The following is a 21,751-nucleotide window of genomic DNA, read 5'->3' on the forward strand; positions in this document are numbered from 1 at the left end:
GATGTGTGGAATAAAAATGTTTAATACTCAACTACTGTATGTCACTCAAACATATTCATTCAAACCTTAAGACACTAACAACAGTTTGCAGTTTTTATTTGTTATAAAATACAATAACATACAGTATTAACATAGAAAAAACACTAACATGATATCTAACATTGACAGTGGTTTAATCAACACAGTGTTTGATTAGATTAGGATTTAGATGAGGAATTCCTGTCCAGAATACATTAGGATATATCACAGCTAATTTCTCTAACATGTTTATAGACATACTCACTATATAATACTGAAATACTATCTAGTGTGTTGTGTAACAGTGTAGGTCCATAGTGTGCTTTTACATGATAGTAAAAATAGCCTAAATTAATTCCCATAAGATTTAAATGTGACATTTATAGATTCAGTGTTACCAGAGTGTGTCTGTATGTATGTGTCAGGCCAGCCCTGCTATCTGTGCAGCCTCAGTTTGGATCTCTCTAGCCTGCTGGCAGTACCCTAGCGAAAGCTCCCTCACCCTTCTGACTTCCTGCATGGTCTCAATCAGGTTCTCCTCCAGCCTACAGTGGTCCTGATGAGTTGGTGCCACCTCCCTGACCTGCTCCGCCATTCGCTCCCCCCGACTAAGCAGCCAGTCTATCAGCACCTGGAGCTTGGTCCCGGCAGCGACAATTGCTATGGCGCCCTGGGAAAAGCCCCTGAGCTCATCCTGAGCCAACCGGAGTAGGCGAGGCAGAGACTTCTCTCCCTCATCCACAGACCTCAGCGGAACCACAGAGAGAGAGAAGTCATACCCCTTTATCACCACGGTTACCCTGTAGCTGTCCTCTGGCGAGAGAGAGAGAGAGAGAGAGAAGGAAATATAAAAGTTATATGGCTTCATCTGTAGTAGGAGTGAGAGGGGTAAAAAGAGGACAGGAAGAGGTATCTTTTGAAAAATAACGAAACTAACCAGGTTAAATAAAGGTTAAATAAAAGAGAGAGAAAGAAATAGAAAGGGTGTGTGTGTGTGTGTGTGTGTGTGTGTGTGTGTGTGTGTGTGTGTGTGTGTGTGTGTGTGTGTGTGTGTGTGTGTGTGAGTGAGTGAGTGTGTGTGTGTGTGTGTGTAACGGATGTGAAATAGCTAGCTAGTTAGCGTTTCAATCGGTGACGTCACTTGCTCTGAGACCTTGAAGTAGTGGTTCCCCTTGCTCTGCAAGGGCCGCGGCTTTTGTGGAGCGATGGGTAACGCGATGGGTAATGCTTCGTGGGTGACTGTTGTTGATGTGTGCAGAGGGTCCCTGGTTCGCGCCCGGGTATGGGTGAGGGGACAGTCTAAAGTTATACTGTTACATGTGTGTGTGCGTGCGTCTCACCGTATTCCTCCTTGATCTTCCTCACACACTCGGTTAGAGTCAGGGTGCTGTCGTTGCTACAGTTGTAAGTGCGGCGAAGAGATATGATGCGTTCCTTCATGACATTATAGCTCTCATGTTGTTGGTTGAATGTCTCGGTCACATCAGAGAACCGCTGGTCCAAGTCCTTCACACCCACACGCTTCGGGACCAACTGACCACTCCGACTCACTGAAAAACACACACACACACACAAACACACACACGCACACACACACACGCACACACACACACACACACACACACACAGTCAATAACACACACGCACACACACACGTGCGCGCGCACACACACACACACACAGTCAATAACACACACATACACACTTGTAATATGATGGTAATATGTGTGATTGAACCTGTGGGTGCTGGTCGAGGCTGTCTGGCCGAAACTGGCTTCTCTGATTCTGGAAGCTTGGGGTGCAGTAGGGGCTGTCTCTGTAACGCACAAGTTCCACTATGTGTGAATGAGGTATAGGGCGGGTTATACTAATCCGATCAATGTCTAATACTGTAACAACATACCTATTCTATTCAGTAGTCTGTGTTTCACCCAGTTGGTAATATTGTGGCATAACACTTCCTGATGCAGAAACATGTAGGTTGTGTGTTGTCATACATGCAATAACCTATTGGCTTAACATGATAGGTTTTTAAACAAGCCTATTTGAAAGTAGCATAATGCATGAGTGATTATAATGTGCTTGTATGTATCTTATTCCACAAATGCTTCCCTGGGGTAAAAAAAAATTGGTTGTAGTGTTACTGTAAGCACACCCAGACAATAAATAATGTTTCTTTCCTGTTCCCGTATACAATACCTCGTCGGTGTCTTCGGATGGAAAAACACAGCGGCAACAAAATAGCACAGACATGGCGGCTGAAATAAATGATCCCGACACCCGACAGTTAATCCCCGCAATCAATCTCTCGTTATTGTTTGTCACAGACTTTATTTTTCTCTCTCGTTATCCAGGTCAATCCATCACTGCCCCGCATTCCTGGTGACGTCATCTGTCATGGGACTTGCGGGAAAGTTTTGTAGCTGTACTACAGTAGATAGGACAGGTGCACCCAACTTCTATGCCAGAACTGTACAGGTGAAATGCATAGCTAGCTATACGTTTTAGTATTCAGTAGTGAACAACACAGACATTTGACGTCAGCTCCGTCTTTTTCGGTAGTGCATTTCAGTGGTATAAAGTACTCAAAGAAAAATTAATTAAAGTACTAGTTAAGTATTTTTGGGGGGTATCTGTACTTTACTTTACTATTTATATTTTTGCCAACTTTTACTTTTAATTCACTACATTCCTAAATAAAATAATATAATTTTTACTCCATACATTTTCCCCGACATCCACAAGTACTTGTCACATTTTAAGAGAACATTACTGGTCATCGCTACTCTCTGATCTGTCGGATTCACTAAACACAAATGCTTCGTTTGTAAATTATGTGTGAGTGTTGGATGTGGGCCCCTTGCTATCCGTCAAACTATCTGGTTTGCTTAATATTAGGAATTTGAAATTATTTATACTTTTACTTTTGATACTTTAGTATATTTAAAACCAGATACTTTTAGATTTTTACTTAAGAAGTATTTTACAGGGTGACTTTCACTTTTACTTTACTCGGTGACTTTCCTTTTCTATTAAGTTACCTTTACTTTAAGTCAAGTATGATAATTTAGTACTTTTTCCAACGCTGGTGCCTTTATGAAACGACAAACGGTAGGCTGCCTGTAAGAAAAACACTTTTTTCCATTCAGAAAGACAACAGACAAACGGAGGCGGTCTGTCAACTGACGCTAGAGGGCGATATTTGACAGCCGCTGCTACTGATTCTACCACAACAGGGAGCCGGAAGAAGTGATCAGTGCCAGAGATACTCTGGCAGTGCTAGCCGGCTAGCTAACACATAAAATCAGAACCCACTTTTCTTAACTTCTTCTGTCAGCAAACTAAACTAATATTATAGCCCAGCGGTTTACTCGCAGCGAGTCAACATCAAGATTAGTGTATATACGAGCTGGACATGCCTATGTATGTAGCTAGCTGCTGAACTGCACGCAGTCTATATAGCTAGCTAGCTAAGTTAGCGTAATTACTATCTCCAAAACAAACAGGGTGTGCTGTGCAGTGCAGTGGACTTTGGTAGCAGCAGAGTGGGAGTTCTAGCTACTATTGCAAGCTAGCCAGTTTAGCCATACACATTATTATTGGGGCGTTTTTGAATGTCCTGTCTTATGAGGCTATTGACAACCCTAAATATACACCAAATTTAGTAGCCAGCAGCTATGGCCAGCACCAGCATGGCTTCTGCAGCTGTAACAGGAGACAAACCCTCAGGTTCGGGTTCTAAGAAGAAGAATGAAAAGAAGTTGGCTTCCAAAGAGGAGTCCAGATTCCTGTCCAGTATCATGGGCGTCATGAACAACCTAAGGAAACAGGTGTGTGCGTGCGCGCCGTGTGTGTGTCTCTTACAGTGTATGTCTAACAGTGTGTTTTCTGCAGGGTACCCTATGTGATGTGATCTTGGTGGTTCAGGGGAAACATATTCCTGCTCACAGAGTGGTCTTAGCTGCAGCCAGCCACTTCTTCAGCCTCATGTTTACTAGTGAGTACATTACAAACACACTCGCATGCACACTCAACCTTGTTGTATCCCTATCTCTTTCTCCCTTACCTCTAATTACCCAATTACCCAATGTGACACGTGTGTCTCTATCGCTCCCCCTCCATCTCTCTCTCTCTAGCCAGCATGATGGAGTCTACCAGTCACGAGGTGGAGTTGAGGAGTGCTGAGCCTGAGATCATAGAACTGTTGGTGGAGTTTGTCTACACCGCTCGGTAAGACACACACACACTCAAATGTCCATCCATATGGGACACTTAAGACACAAAACACACCCCAAACCGTGTGTGTGTTTCAGTATCTCAGTGAACAGCAGTAATGTCCAGTCTTTGCTGGATGCAGCCAACCAGTACCAGATAGAACCTGTGAAGAAGATGTGTGTTGACTTCCTAAAAGAGCAAGTCGATGCAACCAACTGTCTGGGTAAGACATGTCTAGATTCTATACATCTATAATAGTGTCTCTCAAATTCACCTCTACACAAACCCACTCCTTAACCTCTGGTCTCTCTCTAGGCATCTCTGCTCTAGCGGAGTGTTTGGACTGTCCAGAATTGAAGCTGTCAGCGGATGACTTTATCCATCAACACTTCACTGAGGTCTATAAATTGGATGAATTCCTCCAACTGAACGTCACCCAGCTCACACAGCTACTGCACCAAGATACACTCACTGTCCGGGCCGAGGACCAGGTAACATACACACACCAAGATACGTTACCATGTTGTCATTAATGTGTGTAGATCAGTGGCTCAAGTATGACATGCCCCCCCCCTATTTCTCTCTCCCTTTCTGTGTGTTTGTGTGTGTAGATCTATGAGTCTGCGGTGCGGTGGCTGAAGTATGATGTGTGTAACAGACAGAGTCACATGGTGGAGGTGTTGGGCTGTGTTCGCTTCCCTCTGGTGTCCAAAGCCTTCCTGTCTAAGACTGTCCAGGCTGAACCCCTCATACAGGACAACCCAGAGTGTCTCAAGATGGTCATCAGTGAGTACACACAGCTGTATATGGGTCTTACTATAAACTGGGGTACCAGTGAGGATTTCCTACACTGGACAACTTGTTACAGCTTTTGATAAGTCATTGATAATAATCTGCAAACCATTTATGTCATTTCATTATGATATAGGTGGGATCATAGCTATGGTTGGTGCCTTGAAGGATTTGTCCAAAATCATGCGACATAAAACATTACTTTTCTGTTCTTGCATTTATGGCAATGTAAGTTGTCTTCATATCATATATTAATCATTAATCAGTTAAATTAGACATTGAACTTGAACCCTGTAAGAATCCTGGATCTACAGTGAGGGGGAAAAGTATTTGATCCCCTGCTGATTTGGTACGTTTGCCCACTGACAAAGAAATGATCAGTCTATAATTTTAATGGTAGGTTTATTTGAACAATGAGAGACAGAATAACAACAAAAAAATCCAGAAAAACGCATGTCAAAAATGTTATAAATTGATTAGCATTTTAACGAGGGAAATAAGTATTTGACACCCTCTCAATCAGAAAGATTTCTGGCTCCCAGGTGTCTTTTATAAGGTAACGTGCTGAGATTAGGAGCACACTCTTATAGGGAGTGCTCGTAATCTCAGTTTGTTACCTGTATGAAAGACACCTGTTCACAGAAGCGATCAATCAGATTCCAAACTCTCCACCATGGCCAAGACCAAAGAGCTCTCCAAGGATGTCAGGGACAAGATTGTAGACCTACACAAGGCTGGAATGGGCTACAAGACCATCGCCAAGCAGCTCGGTGAGAAGGTGACAACAGTTGGTGCGAATATTCGCAAATGGAAGAAACACAAAAAAACTGTCAATCTCCCTCGGCCTGGGGCTCCATGCAAGATCTCACCTCGTGGAGTTGCAATGGTCATGAGAACGGTGAGGAATCAGCCCAGAACTACACAGGAGGTTCTTGTCAATGATCTCAAGGCAGCTGGGACCATAGTCACCAAGAAAACAATTGGTAACACACTACGCCGTGAAGGACTGAAATCCTGCAGCGCACGCAAGGTCCCCCTGCTCAAGAAAGCACATATACATGCCTGTCTGAAGTTTGCCAATGAACATCTGAATGATTCAGAGGACTGGGTGAAAGTGTTGTGGTCAGATGAGACCAAAATGGAGCTCTTTGGCATCAACTCAACTCGCTGTGTTTGGAGGAGGAGGAATGCTGCCTATGACCCCAAGAACACCATCCCCACCGTCAAACATGGAGGTGCAAACATTATGCTTTGGGGGTGTTTTTCTGCTAAGGGGACAGGACAACTTCACCGCATCAAAGGGACGATGGACGGGGCCATGTACCGTCAAATCTTGGGTCAGAACCTCCTTCCCTCAGCCAGGGCATTGAAAATGGGTTGTGGGTGGGTATTCCAGCATGACAATGACCCAAAACACATGGCCAAGGCAACATAGGAGTGGCTCAAGAAGAAGCACATTAAGGTCCTGGAGTGGCCTAGCCAGTCTCCAGACCTTAATCCCATAGAAAATCTGTGGAGGGAGCTGAAGGTTCGAGTTGCCAAACGTCAGCCTCGAAACCTTAATGACTTGGAGAAGATCTGCCAAGAGGAGTGGGACAAAATCCCTCCAGAGATGTGTGCAAACCTGGTGGCCAACTACAAGAAACATCTGACCTCTGTGATTGCCAACAAGGGTTAATAGTTATAGTTATTTCCCTCATTTAAAATGCAAATCAATTAATAACATTTTTGACATGCGTTTTTCTGGATTTTGTTGTTGTTATTCTGTCTCTCACTTTTCAAATAAACCTACCATTAAAATTATAGACTGATCATTTCTTAGTCAGTGGGCAAACGTACAAAATCAGCAGGGGATCAAATCATTTTTTCCCCTCACCGTTGCTGTCAGTTTTTGTATAGAGATCTCAGAAATGCAGTGTAACTACATAACATTTTGTAAATGCTTTAAAAAAGTAAATACTATTGAAAAATCAAATGTCTCTAACCGAGAGGGACCTTACCTTGATACTTAAAACCTAAATACATACTGTCATTAACGTGCTTCTTCAATCATTATGCATAATACTTGTTGTATTTGGTATCCATTTGTTTCATTTTTGATCTGTTTTTGTCAGAGATGTGACCACTTTCATTTGTTTTCCACTGCTTCAATTGAAGGGCCCTGCGCAACTCTGTTGTGGTAAAACCATGTGCGGTTATTATGCTGATGACAACATCTCATGTTGGCTTCAACTTGGCTTTCCATACAAATCCTTCCTGTTTTTTGGTCACTTTCTCATGATAACAGCGATGGTGAGATTAATGCTACTGCTATTCATGGCTTTATATGTGCCTGCGTCAGCCACATAGGCTACAGAAACATTGTCATGCATGCATCCAATCTATGTTGTCAGGCAATGTCCACATTATTCTCACATTTTAGAATGTAATAATCATTTGAATATCAAGGCCTAAAAAATGCATTATTCTTAAAGTGACAAGGGCCTACTTTTCTTTTACACTTTTTGCATGCTTTTTTGGGGAGGGGGTCTATATAAGGCCCAATACTGTATGTGCAGTTATATAAATTATACAATTGTAAAACATTGAGGTCCTTGAAAATTACAATTAAGTGCCTGGAAAAACCCCCCATAAGTCCTTGAATTTGACTTGCAAATGTCTGTATGAACCCTGCTTAAAGATGTGGTCCTCGGCTTAAGGGAGAAGTATAATGGGAGTTATGGGACAATTTGCATATGTGGAACTGCATTTAAACTCATATTTTGTTGTTTCAAACCATTTTGACATGTGGATCCCAATGTCACACATTGGCCCCATTATTTATGTGGGTGTGTGTAACCTCTTGTGTATCTAGGTGGGATGCGGTACCACCTGTTGTGCCCAGAGGATCGTGAGGATTTGGGAGAGAACAGTCACCCGCGACGTAAGAAACACGACTACAGGATTGCTCTGTTTGGAGGCTCGCAACCACAGTCCTGCAGATACTTCAACCCTAAGGTACACAAACACACACACACCTTTGTAATCCTACATGTGCTTTAACGCAAAGAACATTACGTCACTTAGATAAGGCCAGTCTGTAGTCCATCTGCTCTCATTCAAGTATGTGGAGATGTTAATCAAACGGCTGAATCATTTCAAGTACGGGCCGTGTGTGTCCAGGACTACAGCTGGTCAGACATTCGTTGTCCGTTTGAGAAGCGTCGTGATGCCACGGCGGTGTTCTGGGATAATGTTGTTTACATCCTGGGAGGATCTCAGCTGTTCCCCATCAAGAGGATGGACTGTTACAACGTACTGAAGGACAGCTGGTACTCCAAACTAGGTACTGGAAAGTGTGTGTGTGTGTTGTATTAGTGACTGAAATGGGAGTAATGTGACTTGTGTTGTAACATAGAAAAATGTGTGTGTGTTTGGGCTGGGTGATATATTGTGAAAACCAGAATACCCCCGTATGGATATAATACCATCTATAAAGGTATTTTGATACAGTGCTAAATAAATGAAAAGTTCTACAAATTGGACTACTTCACTGTCAGTTTTGTCCTAGTTTGGTTGTGTATAAAACCATCAGGATGAAGAAAGCCCATTAAAACCACTTGGAATAATTTTTTTGCCATTCTAGGGTCATTCCCTATTCATAAAACATGTCTTTTAATACTATTAAATACTCACTCCCATGTGGTCTAAAATGAGAAAAATATTGTGTTTGTTCTTACATTTTCTCTTCTGTAAACCAGGCCCCCCTACACCACGGGACAGTCTGGCTGCTTGCGCCTCTCAGGGCAAGATCTACACCTCTGGAGGGTCGGAAGTAGGTGAGTTTCACACACACACCGGAGAACAGGGAAGTATTGTGCTGATGGCTTATCTATATTAGTATTGTAGCGTACCTTTGTATCTCCTTTGTATTGAAGTGTTTGTGCTCCTTTCTTTGTGTGTCTGTCCGTCTCTCCCTCCAGGCAGCTCAGCGTTGAACCTGTTTGAGTGTTATGACACGCGGTGTGAGTCATGGCAGACCAAAGCCAGTATGTTGATGCCTCGCTGTAGCCACGGCAGCGTGGAGGCCAATGGGCTCATCTACGTCTGTGGAGGGTCCCTAGGCAACAACGTCTCTGGGAGGGTCCTCAGCAACTGTGAGGTCTATGACTCCGTTAAGGAGGAGTGAGTCTAATCACACATACTATGGCAGCCCCCCGCACCTCTCTGATTCAGAGGGGTTGGGTTGAATGTGGAAGACACATTTCAGTTGAAGCCATTCAGTTGTACAACTGACTAGGTATCCTCCTTTCCCTTTCGTACGTACTCGCTCACACACACACACACACTCCTCTAGAAGTTAATAAATGTGTGTATCTTCTGTGTGTGTTTTTAGATGGAGGGAGCTGAGTGGGATGAGGGAAGCCAGGAAGAACCACGGTCTGGTGTTTGTCAACAACAGAATCTATGCTGTGGGAGGAATGAACGGACTGGGTATGGCACACACACACACACACTCTGTTGGGTATGTTTGGGGTATATTTTTATGTGTGAGTGTATAGGTGGGCTGGACTCGGTGGAGTACTATGACATCGGCAGGAATGAGTGGCACGTTGCCGCGGCGATGCCGTGGCGTGGGATGAATGTGAGGTGTGCTGCAGTCAGCGGAGTGATATACGTACTGGCAGGTTTCCAGGGGGTCGGACGACTAGGACACATCCTGGAGTACCACACTGACACTGACAGGTACACACACACACATTTGTGTATGATTTCCTGTGTGTTTTATCTTACTCCTTCGTGTGTATGATTTCCTGTGTGTGTTTTATCTTACTCTTTTGTGTGTGTGTGTAGGTGGGTGACGTGCAGTAAGGTGAGGGCGTTCCCCGTCACCAGCTGTCTGATCTGTGTGGTGGACACCTGTGGGGCCAAGGAAGAGGAGACTGAGTCAACACACACTCACACAGTACCCCCATCATCATCCACAGCATAACCCAGGGTCTTGAAAATGTTTTATTTGGTGGACGAGAGCTGGTCAGTGTGGTATGAAACTGCTGTAGTGGGATCATGTTGAAGCTTCACATTGACAGAAATCATAGAGAACACACTCTTTGAGGCGAGGTGCTGACTAGCAGAACATAGAACTGGGAAAATAGTAACATGAAAGTCACTCAGTAATGATTGTCTTCAGACAGAAGCTCATTGTTAAAGCTACAGATGAACGACTGATCTAAGAGCTCTCAGCTGATACACTTGGTCTCAACTAAAAATGTTTTTATCAGACCTGGGTCAAGTACTTTTAAGTACTTGAAAGTAGATAGCACTTTTGGAACTAATCCATTGGTTGTATTTTACCGTGTAAATGAAATCAAGTGCAGCTCAAGAATTTGAAAATATGATTCTATACTATGTATTTTATGCTATTGTGTGTATTTAATTGTGCTGTTTTATATTGTACTGCAATGAAATGTAATGTCTGAGGTTATAGAAGAAACATTTTTACTACTGTATGTATGTGATGACTGTTACATGAAATTGATAATAAACAAAGCTGGAACTAAACATGTTTTTATTTGGTTACTAATAGTTAGGTTGCTATGTGGACATTGAGACTAATGATAAGAACAATATGCACATCATTGAGTTTACACATTTAATTAAAAACAGTTTAAAGGCTCAATGTTTTGTGTAGACTCATGCTGACAAGGTGACATCAGCTGCTGTAAAGGCCTCATGAAGGCCATATGTATATGTCCTAATTAAAAGGAAGAGTTTCATCAGAAATAGAAATGTTAATCATTTAGAATCGTCATTGAAACGCAGCATTCCCTGAGTGGGTTTAAATCATGGATTAATGCTTCGTAAAATAGTGTACCACAGGCCATCTCTTTCTAAGCTGTGAAAAGAGGAACAACGTTTATTTATTAGCACCACGTTGACTAGAAAGAACCTACAGTCTCCTCACTCTTCATCCTCTTCCTCAGTCATCAGCAGAGCAAACCTGTTGTTGATCTCCTGGGAGGAAGGGGCTCCTCCTTTTTCTCCTCCTCTCCCCCTCTTCCTCCTCCCTGATGATGATGATGAGGGTAGTGTATTTAGCATGCAGTCCTCCAGAGCAGCCAGTAGGGAGCGGTAGATATGCCCAGAGAGAGGAGCTGCAGCCAGAACAGATTCAGGAGAACAACCCCCTCTCAGACGGCCAACCAAACCATGGACCAGACTACCACTGAATAACCTGGGGGACAGAGGGACAGTATGGTTCAAACGGGTAGGGGCAGTTTGTGTGTGTGTGTGTGCTTGCATTACCTACCATGCTGTGTCTGGTTCAGGCAGGGGCAGACACAGTAGCTGGTTCAGAATGAGTACACTCCACAGGCAGGCCTGCCATTGGCTGAGGGAATGAGCCACGCCCACATCGAAACCCCGCCTGTCTCCTGGCCCCAGGCGAAGCTTCATCCACAGGTTCCGTTCTGTGGCTGAGTTAGAGCGATAACTGGTTTAGTGTGTATGTTGGTGTACGAAAGACAAGACTGTACAACCAAATATTTGGGCACTTTGCAATGTGATGTTTTTTTGTGGATCTAACTAAAGTGTTTGTGTGTGTGTTTGTGCACACGTTTATGCGCGTGCCTGTGTGTTTGCATGTGTGTACACTGCCCCTACCTGTGTTCTGGTTCTGTCCAGGATGAGTGTTCCGGGCCATCTCTCCATGGACCATTCCCAGCAGCAAAGCCTGTACCTGGGGAAGAGAGGGAAAAGGTCTGGCCTCTCTCCTCCAGAACCCAGTCACTCCAAGGGCCAGCCTAAGGTGAGGAGGTAGGGGGGACAGAGAAGACTCCTTCACCCCCAGAACATCATACAGCACTCCCAGCCGAACTGACACAGGAGCCTATAGAGAGATGGAGCGAGAGAGAGGGAGGGAGAGAGAGGGAGGGAGAGAGAGGGAGGGGTGGGGATTAGTATAATCAAAAGGAAGATGACACTATGGACAAAAAAGTAACACTCTTGGAAAAAATGTAGACTGAGTGTGTTGTTATGGTTACCAGGCATAGTGTGTTGATATTGTTACCTGCCAGTGTGTTGCTATGATTACCTGCCAGAGAGTTATGGTTACCTGGCAGAGTGTCTCAAGGTGTAGAATGGTTCCAGGGGTCCGTGGCTCCACCTGGCACTTTCTCAGGTTCAGATTGTGTCTGTCGTACTCCTCCACAAACACACTCATACCTCTGTCACTCTCCACAGCGCTAGGGGCAATGTTCTCCCCCTGACCACTGCCTGAGGAAGGCTCTGCACCCGCATGACCCACTCCCTGTTTCTGACCTCTGCCCCTTCCCCTCTTCCCCCACTGCCTTCCTCCCCTCCCCCTTTCTCCCTGTCCCTCTACCTGGGTCTCCTGTCCACCTTGTCTCTGGACCCTGTGACACTCTCCCCACCCCGTCTCTCCCCTCTCCCCCTGCTCCTGATTGGCCAGTAGGATCCCGTAGAGGGCCTGTCGTATGGCCGTGGCACTGCAGTGGCTACTGGGTAGTCGGCTGTTCTCCACCTGAGGGATGAGCAGCACCCTCCTGAGCTCCAGGACATCCAGCACCAGGGGGGCCATCGCCCCGCTCCCTGCGGCCCAGCACAGCCACTCTGGCAGCGGGCAGGGAGTAGCGGTCCACAGCCCCTCTGGCGACCTGGATGAGCCTCCAGAGAACCAGGTAGAGAGACGGCTCTGAGGAGTCAGATGGTACTCTTGCATGCCTGACCAGAGCACAGAACACAGGCCGGACTTCTCTCCTCCACTCCCTGCTCTTCCCCTTCCTCCTCTCCCTCTCCCTCCTCCTCCTCCTCTTTCTACTCCTCCTGTCAGTCTCCCCACCTCCTCCAGAGCCTCCTCAGGTCCAGGGAAGGAGGAGAGCCAGAGAAGGAGGCCCTCTATATGGGATGGGCTCCCTCTGCCCCTGCCTCCCCTCTTCCCTCCCGTGGTTAGCTGAGGGAGGAGTGTGTGTATGTGTTTGTAGGTTTGTTTTGTGGTGTAGTCATTCCCTGCCAGGACAGCACAGAGCGGCAGAAGTTCCCGGTTCATTCCCCTGAAGTGCTGGCACATCCCACTGACCGTGTAGCGTCTGGCTGGGATGTAGTGATGTGGAGGGGAACCGCTAACACTGGCCCATTGGAAGAACCGGAACGGAATATAACCACCTGGAAATAGCGGGGGAGAAAGGGATGAAAGAGAGGAGGGGGAGGGGTAAGATAAAAACTGGAAGGAGACATCACTTCATGATCTGGCTCCACCCACCTGGCAAGTCAAAGATGTAAAAGTCGCTGTCATTGGTCAGAACTGGACAACCCCACTGATTGGCCAGGCAGGCAATCTCCCAGTCTGCCTCGGCGGGGCACTGGACCAATGGGACACCTCGCTGGGAGAGGACCTGAGGGAGGGACAGAAAAAAAAAGAATGTGATGTGAAAAAGGAGAAGAGTGGTGTGTATGAGTTCACCTGTATTTTGTACGTGTGTATGTCTCTGGGTCCGTCTGTGTCTGTCTGTACCTGGATAAAGACGTGTCTTGTGAGGAGGGGGAGGACGGAGCCGTGTCGGCCCCGGGACAGAGACTCAGCCTCTTGGATCTTACTCTGCAGCCGCTGCCTCAGGGTGGACAGCTTCTTATCACTGGGGTCCATGCCTGACACACACACACCAGGGTTTCCGTTAGGAAAATGTGGTGCTGGACGACGTGACCGGGAAGATTCAAATTTTCGGGCCATTTGAGAAATCTATCTGACCCATATGCATTGCGTGCATAAGGGAGGTCCAACCACGGTGCTCAGAATGACAGAAATCCCATTTAGATTTTGGTAATGCAGCTTAACAGAACATGCAACTCACGTAATGAAGCAGACAATAAAACGTCATTTTCAAACATTTGCCAATATACAATTCACAGGAAAACACCATCCTAAACAGCGCACCTGGGAAAACACCATCCTAAACAGCGCACCTGGGAAAACACCATTCTAAAACAGCACACCTGGGAAAACACCATTCTAAAACAGCACACCTGGGAAAACACCATTCTAAAACAGCACACCTGGGAAAACACCATTCTAAAACAGCACACCTGGGAAAACACTATTCTAAAACAGCACACCTGGGAAAACACCATTCTAAAACAGCACACCTGGGAAAACACCATTCTAAAACAGCACACCTGGGAAAACACCATTCTAAAACAGCACACCTGGGAAAACACCATTCTAAAACAGCACACCTGGGAAAACACCATTCTAAAACAGCACACCTGGGAAAACACCATTCTAAAACAGCACACCTGGGAAAACACCATTCTAAAACAGCGCACTTGGGAAAACACCATTCTAAAACAGCGCACTTGGGAAAACACCATTCTAAAACAGCACACCTGGGAAAACACCATTCTAAAACAGCACACCTGGGAAAACACCATTCTAAAACAGCGCACTTGGGAAAACACCATTCTAAAACAGCGCACTTGGGAAAACACCATTCTAAAACAGCACACCTGGGAAAACACCATTCTAAACAGAACACCTGGGAAAACACCATTCTAAAACAGCGCACTTGGGAAAACACCATTCTAAAACAGCACACCTGGGAAAACACCATTCTAAACAGAACACCTGGGAAAACACCATTCTAAAACAGCACACCTGGGAAAACACCATTCTAAAACAGCGCACTTGGGAAAACACCATTCTAAAACAGCGCACTTGGGAAAACACCATTCTAAAACAGCACACCTGGGAAAACACCATTCTAAAACAGCACACCTGGGAAAACACCATTCTAAAACAGCGCACTTGGGAAAACACCATTCTAAAACAGCGCACTTGGGAAAACACCATTCTAAAACAGCACACCTGGGAAAACACCATTCTAAACAGAACACCTGGGAAAACACCATTCTAAAACAGCGCACTTGGGAAAACACCATTCTAAAACAGCACACCTGGGAAAACACCATTCTAAACAGAACACCTGGGAAAACACCATTCTAAAACAGCACACCTGGGAAAACACCATTCTAAAACAGCACACCTGGGAAAACACCACAGCACACCTGATAGCGGTTATAAAGAGGGGGAATTTAAAGATGCAACAACTAGAATGGGTTGCTAATATGACTAGGATTGTGCGGAAAGGAAGTTCATATGAAAACAATTAGAACAGGAGTGAAATTGCATAGCGGTGGATCGAATAGGAAAGTAAATGGAAATACATGTGCCAAATTGCTCCTATAATTGCTCCTGTCTGTACAGAAATAAATAAAATAATTCAAAATACTTCACCAGAAAGTATTATTTAGCCACAGAGGAAACAAGGATTATTAGCTTATTTAAAAAAATAGCTAGCTGTGGATTGTTTCAAATCATAAACTCGTAGGCATATGCCTATTTGCGAAGTCCGCAATTTGGGCAGCACGCGTGGGAATAGGCCAAGCTGGTTATTGAGTTGCGGGTGTCAGTGAAAAACATCTAAAATATGTGTGGAGATAATGTGTCTTGAGTTTAATTTAAAATGTTGAGACATGAAGAAGGGGAGGGATGTGTGGCGAAGATACTGTATAGACGAGTCTCTCTCTTGCGCATTCATTGTTTCATTGTGTGAATTGTTTGCACTTTGATTATATATTTTTTTAATCAATTCCCCATTACATATGTCACAAGTAGTTAATTCCCGTCATTTGGTTACATCAATTTCTGTTAATGCATGTATTAATTACAGTTTTCACCGTTCTCATGCGCGGAGTAGAAACGTTGTTTGCAGAGTTCACAACCTGCTACACTTGCGAGAAACAAGTTTGGGTTTATTTCAAAACCATAATTTACGAGATTTATATATGTTTTCATTGTCTTGTTTGGAGTGCTCCATGTGAGCAATGAGCATGTGTCTAGTTTCTCTGTTCTGATAATGTTGGGGGACGTCGCACGCATAGAAGTACCTGGCCTGCTGCGTGGAAATTTAGGAAAGTGTTGTTGTTGTTTGTTACATCCTTTGCGAATTATAATATATTAAAACTTTACTTCCTCACAGTAAGCTACTTCAAAAATATTTCCAACAATCTACCGCTCGATAATCACCAGTTAGTTATAGGCTACTGCTGCATTGGCCTATAGGCTATGAGTTCCATACGCTCATTTCTTTAGCCGCCAATGGATCACGGTGTATCAATGTGTCCGTATGGCAGAGGCTGGTGATCTCGCATTAGTTGACTTAACTTTTAGAATTTTAATTAGATGTTTATGATTAACCATTTGATAATGATTTTGAGAAATGAAAACTTTATTATTGAAATGAAACGGTTCCACAAAAATGTGCATATGAAAATCATAACTGGCACGCAGAACGGTAGAAATGGTAGGATAAATTGTCATCTTCCCCAAACTTGAAACTCACGCGCCTTTCATAAAATAATTGCCTCCACGTTTCCACGGTCAGATTTTGCCTATAGGCTACATTGAAGCAATGTACGACATGTCTCAATATGTAATAAAACATTTAGGTTTCAAACAATGAAGTATGTTTTCAAAATGCATACTGCCTCCAGCTCACACTGTAAAGTGGTTGGTGACCCACTGATAGCCTGTTGCCTGCACTTGAATGGTGAATGGGTGGCGCACTTCAATTACCAGTTGAGAAATAAAAAAGCTATTTTTAATTTAGAACCAAAACTGTTTTTAACACGAGATTACATTTAGAATTGTTGTGCAATGAATGGGTTTATAAAAGCACGTTTTACTCCAGCACCAACCAGCTGTGAATCTGCAGGAGAAATACCCATCAAAATAGGCTCTAAATCACATATGTCAGAGTCAAGGCCCGCGGGCCACATCCGGCCCGCAAGAAGGTTTTTTACGGCCCCTGGGATGATCTTGATTTATTATTAGAACCGGCCCGCAGCAAGCCGGCAGCCCGCAGATCTTTTACACGCACCAATACTACATTTCCCACAATGCAAAGGTGACGCACCGAGCAGTAGGCTGCTTCATTTCAATATTTATTGGCACAGCAGTCGTCAGCATCACAGTAAAATTAACTTTCAGATACCCATCAAAAATGGCAAAACGGAAGGTGGATACTGAGAACCGGGGGTTTCAAACAAGGTGGGAGTCGGAGTATATGTTCACGAAGGTAGCTGGAAAACCTGTGTGTCTTCTGTGTGGAGAAAGTGTGGCGGTACTGAAAGAGTATAATCTGAGACGACATTATGAAACGAAACACGCGGACAAAAACAAGAATATGGACATGGAACAAAGGCTACAAAAGGCAGAGGAATTAAAACGAGGCCTCAAATCTCGACAGGCTCTGTTCAAAAAAGCCAAATCACAAGGCCAGGCTGCTGTCAAGGCCAGTTTTATTTTGGCAGAAGAGATCGCTAAATCAGCCCGGCCATTTACGGAGGGGGATTTCATCAAAAACTGCATGATTAAAGTTTGTGACGAAGTTTGCCCAGAAAAAAGGCAACTCTTTTTAAATGTGAGTCTGAGCAGAAACACCATTGCCGAGAGAGTAGACCAGTTGTCCATCAATCTAAAAGAGCAGCTTGTGAAAAAGGGAAAAGATTTTATTGCATATTCCTTGGCTGTGGATGAGAGCACCGACATTTCTGACATTGCCCAGTTGTCAATTTTCATCCGCGGAGTGGACTCCAACCTAAGCGTGACAGAGGAGTTTTTGGCTTTACGTCCTATGCATGGCACAACTACGGGGCATGATTTGTATGAAGAGGTGTCAAGATGTGTAAATGAGATGGAGCTGCCTTGGGAAAAACTCGTGGGTTTGACAACCGACGGAGCACCTGCGATGTGTGGACACAGGAGCGGACTGGTGGCGAAGATACGGGAAAAGATGCAAGAGGAAAACGCGACAGGTGAGCTGACAGCTTATCATTGTATCATACACCAGGAAGCGTTGTGCGGTAAAGCCTTGAAAATGGAGCATGTAATGAGCATCATCACGCGCACAGTTAACTTTATCAGAGCCAAAGGTTTGAATCACCGCCAGTTCAAGGCATTTCTGACGGAGTTAGAAACGGAGCATGGTGATTTGCCTTATCACACAGAGGTGCGATGGCTAAGCCAGGGAAAGGTGCTTCAAAGATGTTTCGAGCTTCGTGAGGAGATTTGTCTGTTCTTGGACAGCAAAGGGAAAGACACAACACAACTCCGAGACGAAATGTTTCTGTGTGAAATGGCTTTTCTGTGTGACATTACGAGTCATCTGAATGCAATAAACTTGCAGCTGCAGGGTCGGGATCGTGTCATCTCTGATATGTACAGTACAGTGAAGGCATTTAAAACCAAACTGACTCTGTGGGAGACGCAGATGCGGAAAGAAAATTTGAGCCACTTTCCCAGCTGCCAGACCATGAAAGAGAAGCTCTCTACCAGTGCGTTCCCGAGCACACAGTTGGCTGATAAAATAGGTATGCTTGCCGCTGACTTTCGACGCCGATTTGCTGACTTTGAAGCACAAAAAAGCAGGTTGGAACTGCTCGGTAACCCATTTGCTGTTGACGTGGAAAGCTCACCACCAAACCTCCAAATGGAGTTGATTGACCTCCAATGCAATGATGCACTGAGGGCAAAATATGCGGCAGTGGGTGCTGCGGAGTTCGCCCGTTTCCTCCCCGGCACAATGCCCCAGCTGCGCATCCAGGCTGCTCAAACGTTGTCTATGTTTGGCAGCACATACCTGTGTGAACAACTGTTTTCTTTGATGAACCTGAACAAAACATCACACAGAAGTCGACTTACTGCTGAACACCTCCACTCAATTCTGAGGATTTCTTCAGCTCAGAGCCTTACCCCGAACATTGATGAACTTGTGGAAAAGATGGGACACCACCAAGTATCACCCTCAACCTCAAACAAGTGAACATTACTGTGCAATCACATATTTAGAGTTTTTACTCAGTTCAAGTTTAAAAGTTAAAATTTAATATTTGTTTTCACTGCATGTTACTTCTCCTTAAACAAAGTGTTGTTTTTGATTAATAGATTTTTGCACTTTATTTTTTTGTATTTCAATCCAATTATATTTTAAAAATATTTCAGTTGAGTGGATGATAGAAAATTGCTATTATTGTTTTTTCTTTGAAGTAAATTTAGCCCACTTTTGCTAAAATAGAAAATATAGTCTACTGATGGTGCCTTGAATACCGGTTTCTTTCATTTAATGTTCATGTTATGGGGATATTTATATAAAGGAAATTTGTCTTTTGTGTCTGTTGAAAATTAAAGATTACTGACAGAGCCATAAGAAAATATTGCTTTATTTATCTGATCATATTGTAATATATTTGTTAGGTTTTCAGTAGGTTCAATTAGGTTCACTAGACTATATGCGTCATTTAAAAATTTTTCAATGAACATTCGAACAGTCCGGCCCTCGTCTTGTAGCTGATTTTTTTATTTGGCCCTCCGTCCATTTGACTTTGACACCCCTGCTCTAAATGATAGTTGTGTTGAATAAATAAGATATTAGATGACTAAAAAAAATACACAAAGGCCAATTTAATTCCACTAAATTATGCAAAGTAACCTATAGAATGATAAGCATTTCGGTCAAATGTATTTACATGAATTAATAAAAAAGCGTTATTTTGCAACGGGATTTGTTTTTCTACCGGTCTTTTTGCCCGGCAACAGTTTTATTTATCGCCTTTGAATTTTTGGGGGGTGTGGCCAAAAGCCGGCTAACATAAACCCTGACACACACATCATCATCATCGACGGATTTTATTTAAGGGGCTTCAGAAGTTACTGAAGAGGCCGATTCGTGAGCCACAGATCCTGTTGCACACACACCAGACACACACAAACACCTCCTCCTCCTTACCGCCATCCAGCACCACATAAGGCTGTATATTGCAGGCCTCCAGTGCAGAGATGAAGGTAGACAGTAGGGCAGCGAAGGCATCGTAGTCCCCTCCGTGTGCCTGATCCAGTCCATGGTTTAGATAGAGCCTGAAGAACAGACTACAGCCATCTATCACAAGTCTGCTGTCTCTGAACCTGACGTCCTGGAACAAGCCCCTGTTACCCTCCACATAGCTGGTCAGACCATGGACACCCATCACATCACATCATATATAGACTGCCCTGGAGGGAAAGAGTGAGGGGGAAAGAAAGAGAGGGAAGGAGTGTTGCGAAAGATAGGGGGTGTGGAGAGAGAGATAACGGTTCTTACAACCAATTTTACACGCAAGTATACAGAGTTACAACAAAGGGATTAAAGTATACACTGTGTACTCTTGTCTAAACTACACATTATTGCTATTCTGGAGAATGTGTTCATCCTGATCTTGTTTAGGGGCTGACTGTGGTCAGGGAAAAACATATTTCCTGGAAAACATTAACGTGACGAGGCGCAGACTTTACAAAGCCTATTATTGTATTAACGTGAAATATAAAACGACACAGATATATATGAACTACATTAGATATAATCCAGACGTTGCTGTGCATATTGTATTGACGTGAAATATACAATGAGACAGATAAATGTGCACGTTAATTGTCATAAAACTCACCCGTTTCACTTCAAAAGAACCTCCCCTATCGACATGACAAGTTTACTTCCTGCTACGTCAAAACACGCGCAAAAGGAACCATGGGAGATTGAGTTTCAAAATGTATTTTTGTTTAACTAAGCCATTTAAGAACAAGTTCATATTTGCAATGACAGCCTACCCCCAGCCAAACCCTAACGACGCTGGGCCAAGTGTGCACCGCCCTATGGGACTCCCAATCATAGGTTTTGATACAGCTTGGAATTAAACCAGGGTCTGTAGTGACACCTCCAGCACTGAGATGCAGTGCCTTAGACCGCTGCTCCACTCGGGAGCCCCTAAATCCACTTGCCAAATTCATTGTATAAAAAAACAACCCATTGCAAAATAAAATATCATTTTCTTACTCCCACTGAAGATTTTATGTAAAAGAGTTGTCTCCTTGCAATGTTCACTGTTCAGCTGGCCTTAGGGTGACCACATTTAAAATACCCAAATGTGGGACAACAGGATGATTTTGCGAGTCATTCGCAAGACAATGTAGTCTACATTAATATATTTTGTGTTGAGCACAGTCATTGCTGTTGAGAGAGCACTGCAGCAGACAGACGGCAGCTGAGTATACTTTAGCCAACACAGAAAGGGAGAGAAACTGAGAAATAGTCCTAATCATTCAAATAATTTCGGGAGAGAGGATTGAAAGATGTGCTTTCTTTCTAGGTAGGCTATATAGCTAGCTCATCCATTTCCGGGGGAAGATCAAAATGGGCTATGTCTGGGACCGTTCAAACGGGACCATAGATACACCATTTCAGTGGAGGCTGCTGAGGAGAGTACGGCTCATAATAATGACTGGAACAGAGTGAATGGAATGACATCAAACACATGGAAACCATGTGTTTTATGTATTTGATACCATTCCACCGATTCCGCACCAGACATTACCATGAGCCCGTCCTCCCCAATTAAGGTGCCACCAAGCACCTGTGCAACGTTCATACAACAAGGTATACTTTACGTCAACAAATGTTAAAAAGCAATGAGCCTGATGCAACAGATCAGAATGCTTAAAATGTTGAAAAACTATTATTTCTTCACATTATAAGCGCAGCAATGCACACATGGCAGTAGGCTATGCTCGAATGTTCCTAAATACAATTAGGGGGAACACACCATTCTAAAAAGCGCACCACATATGAGAGTGGTTTCATGT

At 44.0% G+C, this 21,751-nt stretch overlaps 3 protein-coding genes across 4 annotated transcripts; 1 reads left to right on the forward strand and 2 right to left on the reverse strand.

Annotated features, from left to right (window-relative positions):
• Positions 1–79: 79 nt before the first annotated feature.
• Positions 80–2,417, reverse strand: LOC139372713 (uncharacterized). Its single transcript, XM_071112505.1, has 4 exons — positions 2,218–2,417; positions 1,756–1,834; positions 1,359–1,568; positions 80–831 (listed from the first exon to the last, which is right to left on the reverse strand). Exons 1-4 carry the CDS (start codon positions 2,269–2,271, stop codon positions 440–442), a joined length of 735 nt encoding a protein of 244 aa, XP_070968606.1. The 5' UTR covers positions 2,272–2,417; the 3' UTR covers positions 80–439.
• Positions 2,418–3,247: 830 nt separating this feature from the next.
• Positions 3,248–10,566, forward strand: LOC139373676 (kelch-like family member 7). Its single transcript, XM_071114520.1, has 13 exons — positions 3,248–3,848; positions 3,913–4,015; positions 4,155–4,248; positions 4,332–4,456; positions 4,549–4,724; positions 4,845–5,019; positions 7,880–8,022; positions 8,188–8,350; positions 8,766–8,843; positions 8,988–9,189; positions 9,401–9,498; positions 9,567–9,750; positions 9,859–10,566. Exons 1-13 carry the CDS (start codon positions 3,696–3,698, stop codon positions 9,995–9,997), a joined length of 1,833 nt encoding a protein of 610 aa, XP_070970621.1. The 5' UTR covers positions 3,248–3,695; the 3' UTR covers positions 9,998–10,566.
• LOC139373675 (asteroid homolog 1b) lies at positions 10,554–20,615 on the reverse strand. Of its 2 annotated transcripts, none has more exons than XM_071114519.1 (8): positions 20,560–20,615; positions 19,866–20,123; positions 13,538–13,671; positions 13,286–13,418; positions 12,119–13,188; positions 11,668–11,893; positions 11,315–11,480; positions 10,554–11,239 (listed from the first exon to the last, which is right to left on the reverse strand). In XM_071114519.1, the coding sequence occupies exons 2-8, from the start codon at positions 20,101–20,103 to the stop codon at positions 10,966–10,968; spliced, it is 2,241 nt and encodes a 746-aa protein (XP_070970620.1). In that variant the 5' UTR covers positions 20,104–20,123; positions 20,560–20,615; the 3' UTR covers positions 10,554–10,965. The 2 variants fall into 2 exon arrangements, with proteins under 2 accessions (XP_070970620.1, XP_070970619.1); XM_071114518.1 differs by having other exon boundaries at positions 19,866–20,128; positions 20,560–20,603.
• Positions 20,616–21,751: the final 1,136 nt, after the last annotated feature.

Source organism: Oncorhynchus clarkii, chromosome 18 (genome assembly GCF_045791955.1).
Source record: "Oncorhynchus clarkii lewisi isolate Uvic-CL-2024 chromosome 18, UVic_Ocla_1.0, whole genome shotgun sequence".
NCBI classification, from domain to species: domain Eukaryota; kingdom Metazoa; phylum Chordata; class Actinopteri; order Salmoniformes; family Salmonidae; genus Oncorhynchus; species Oncorhynchus clarkii.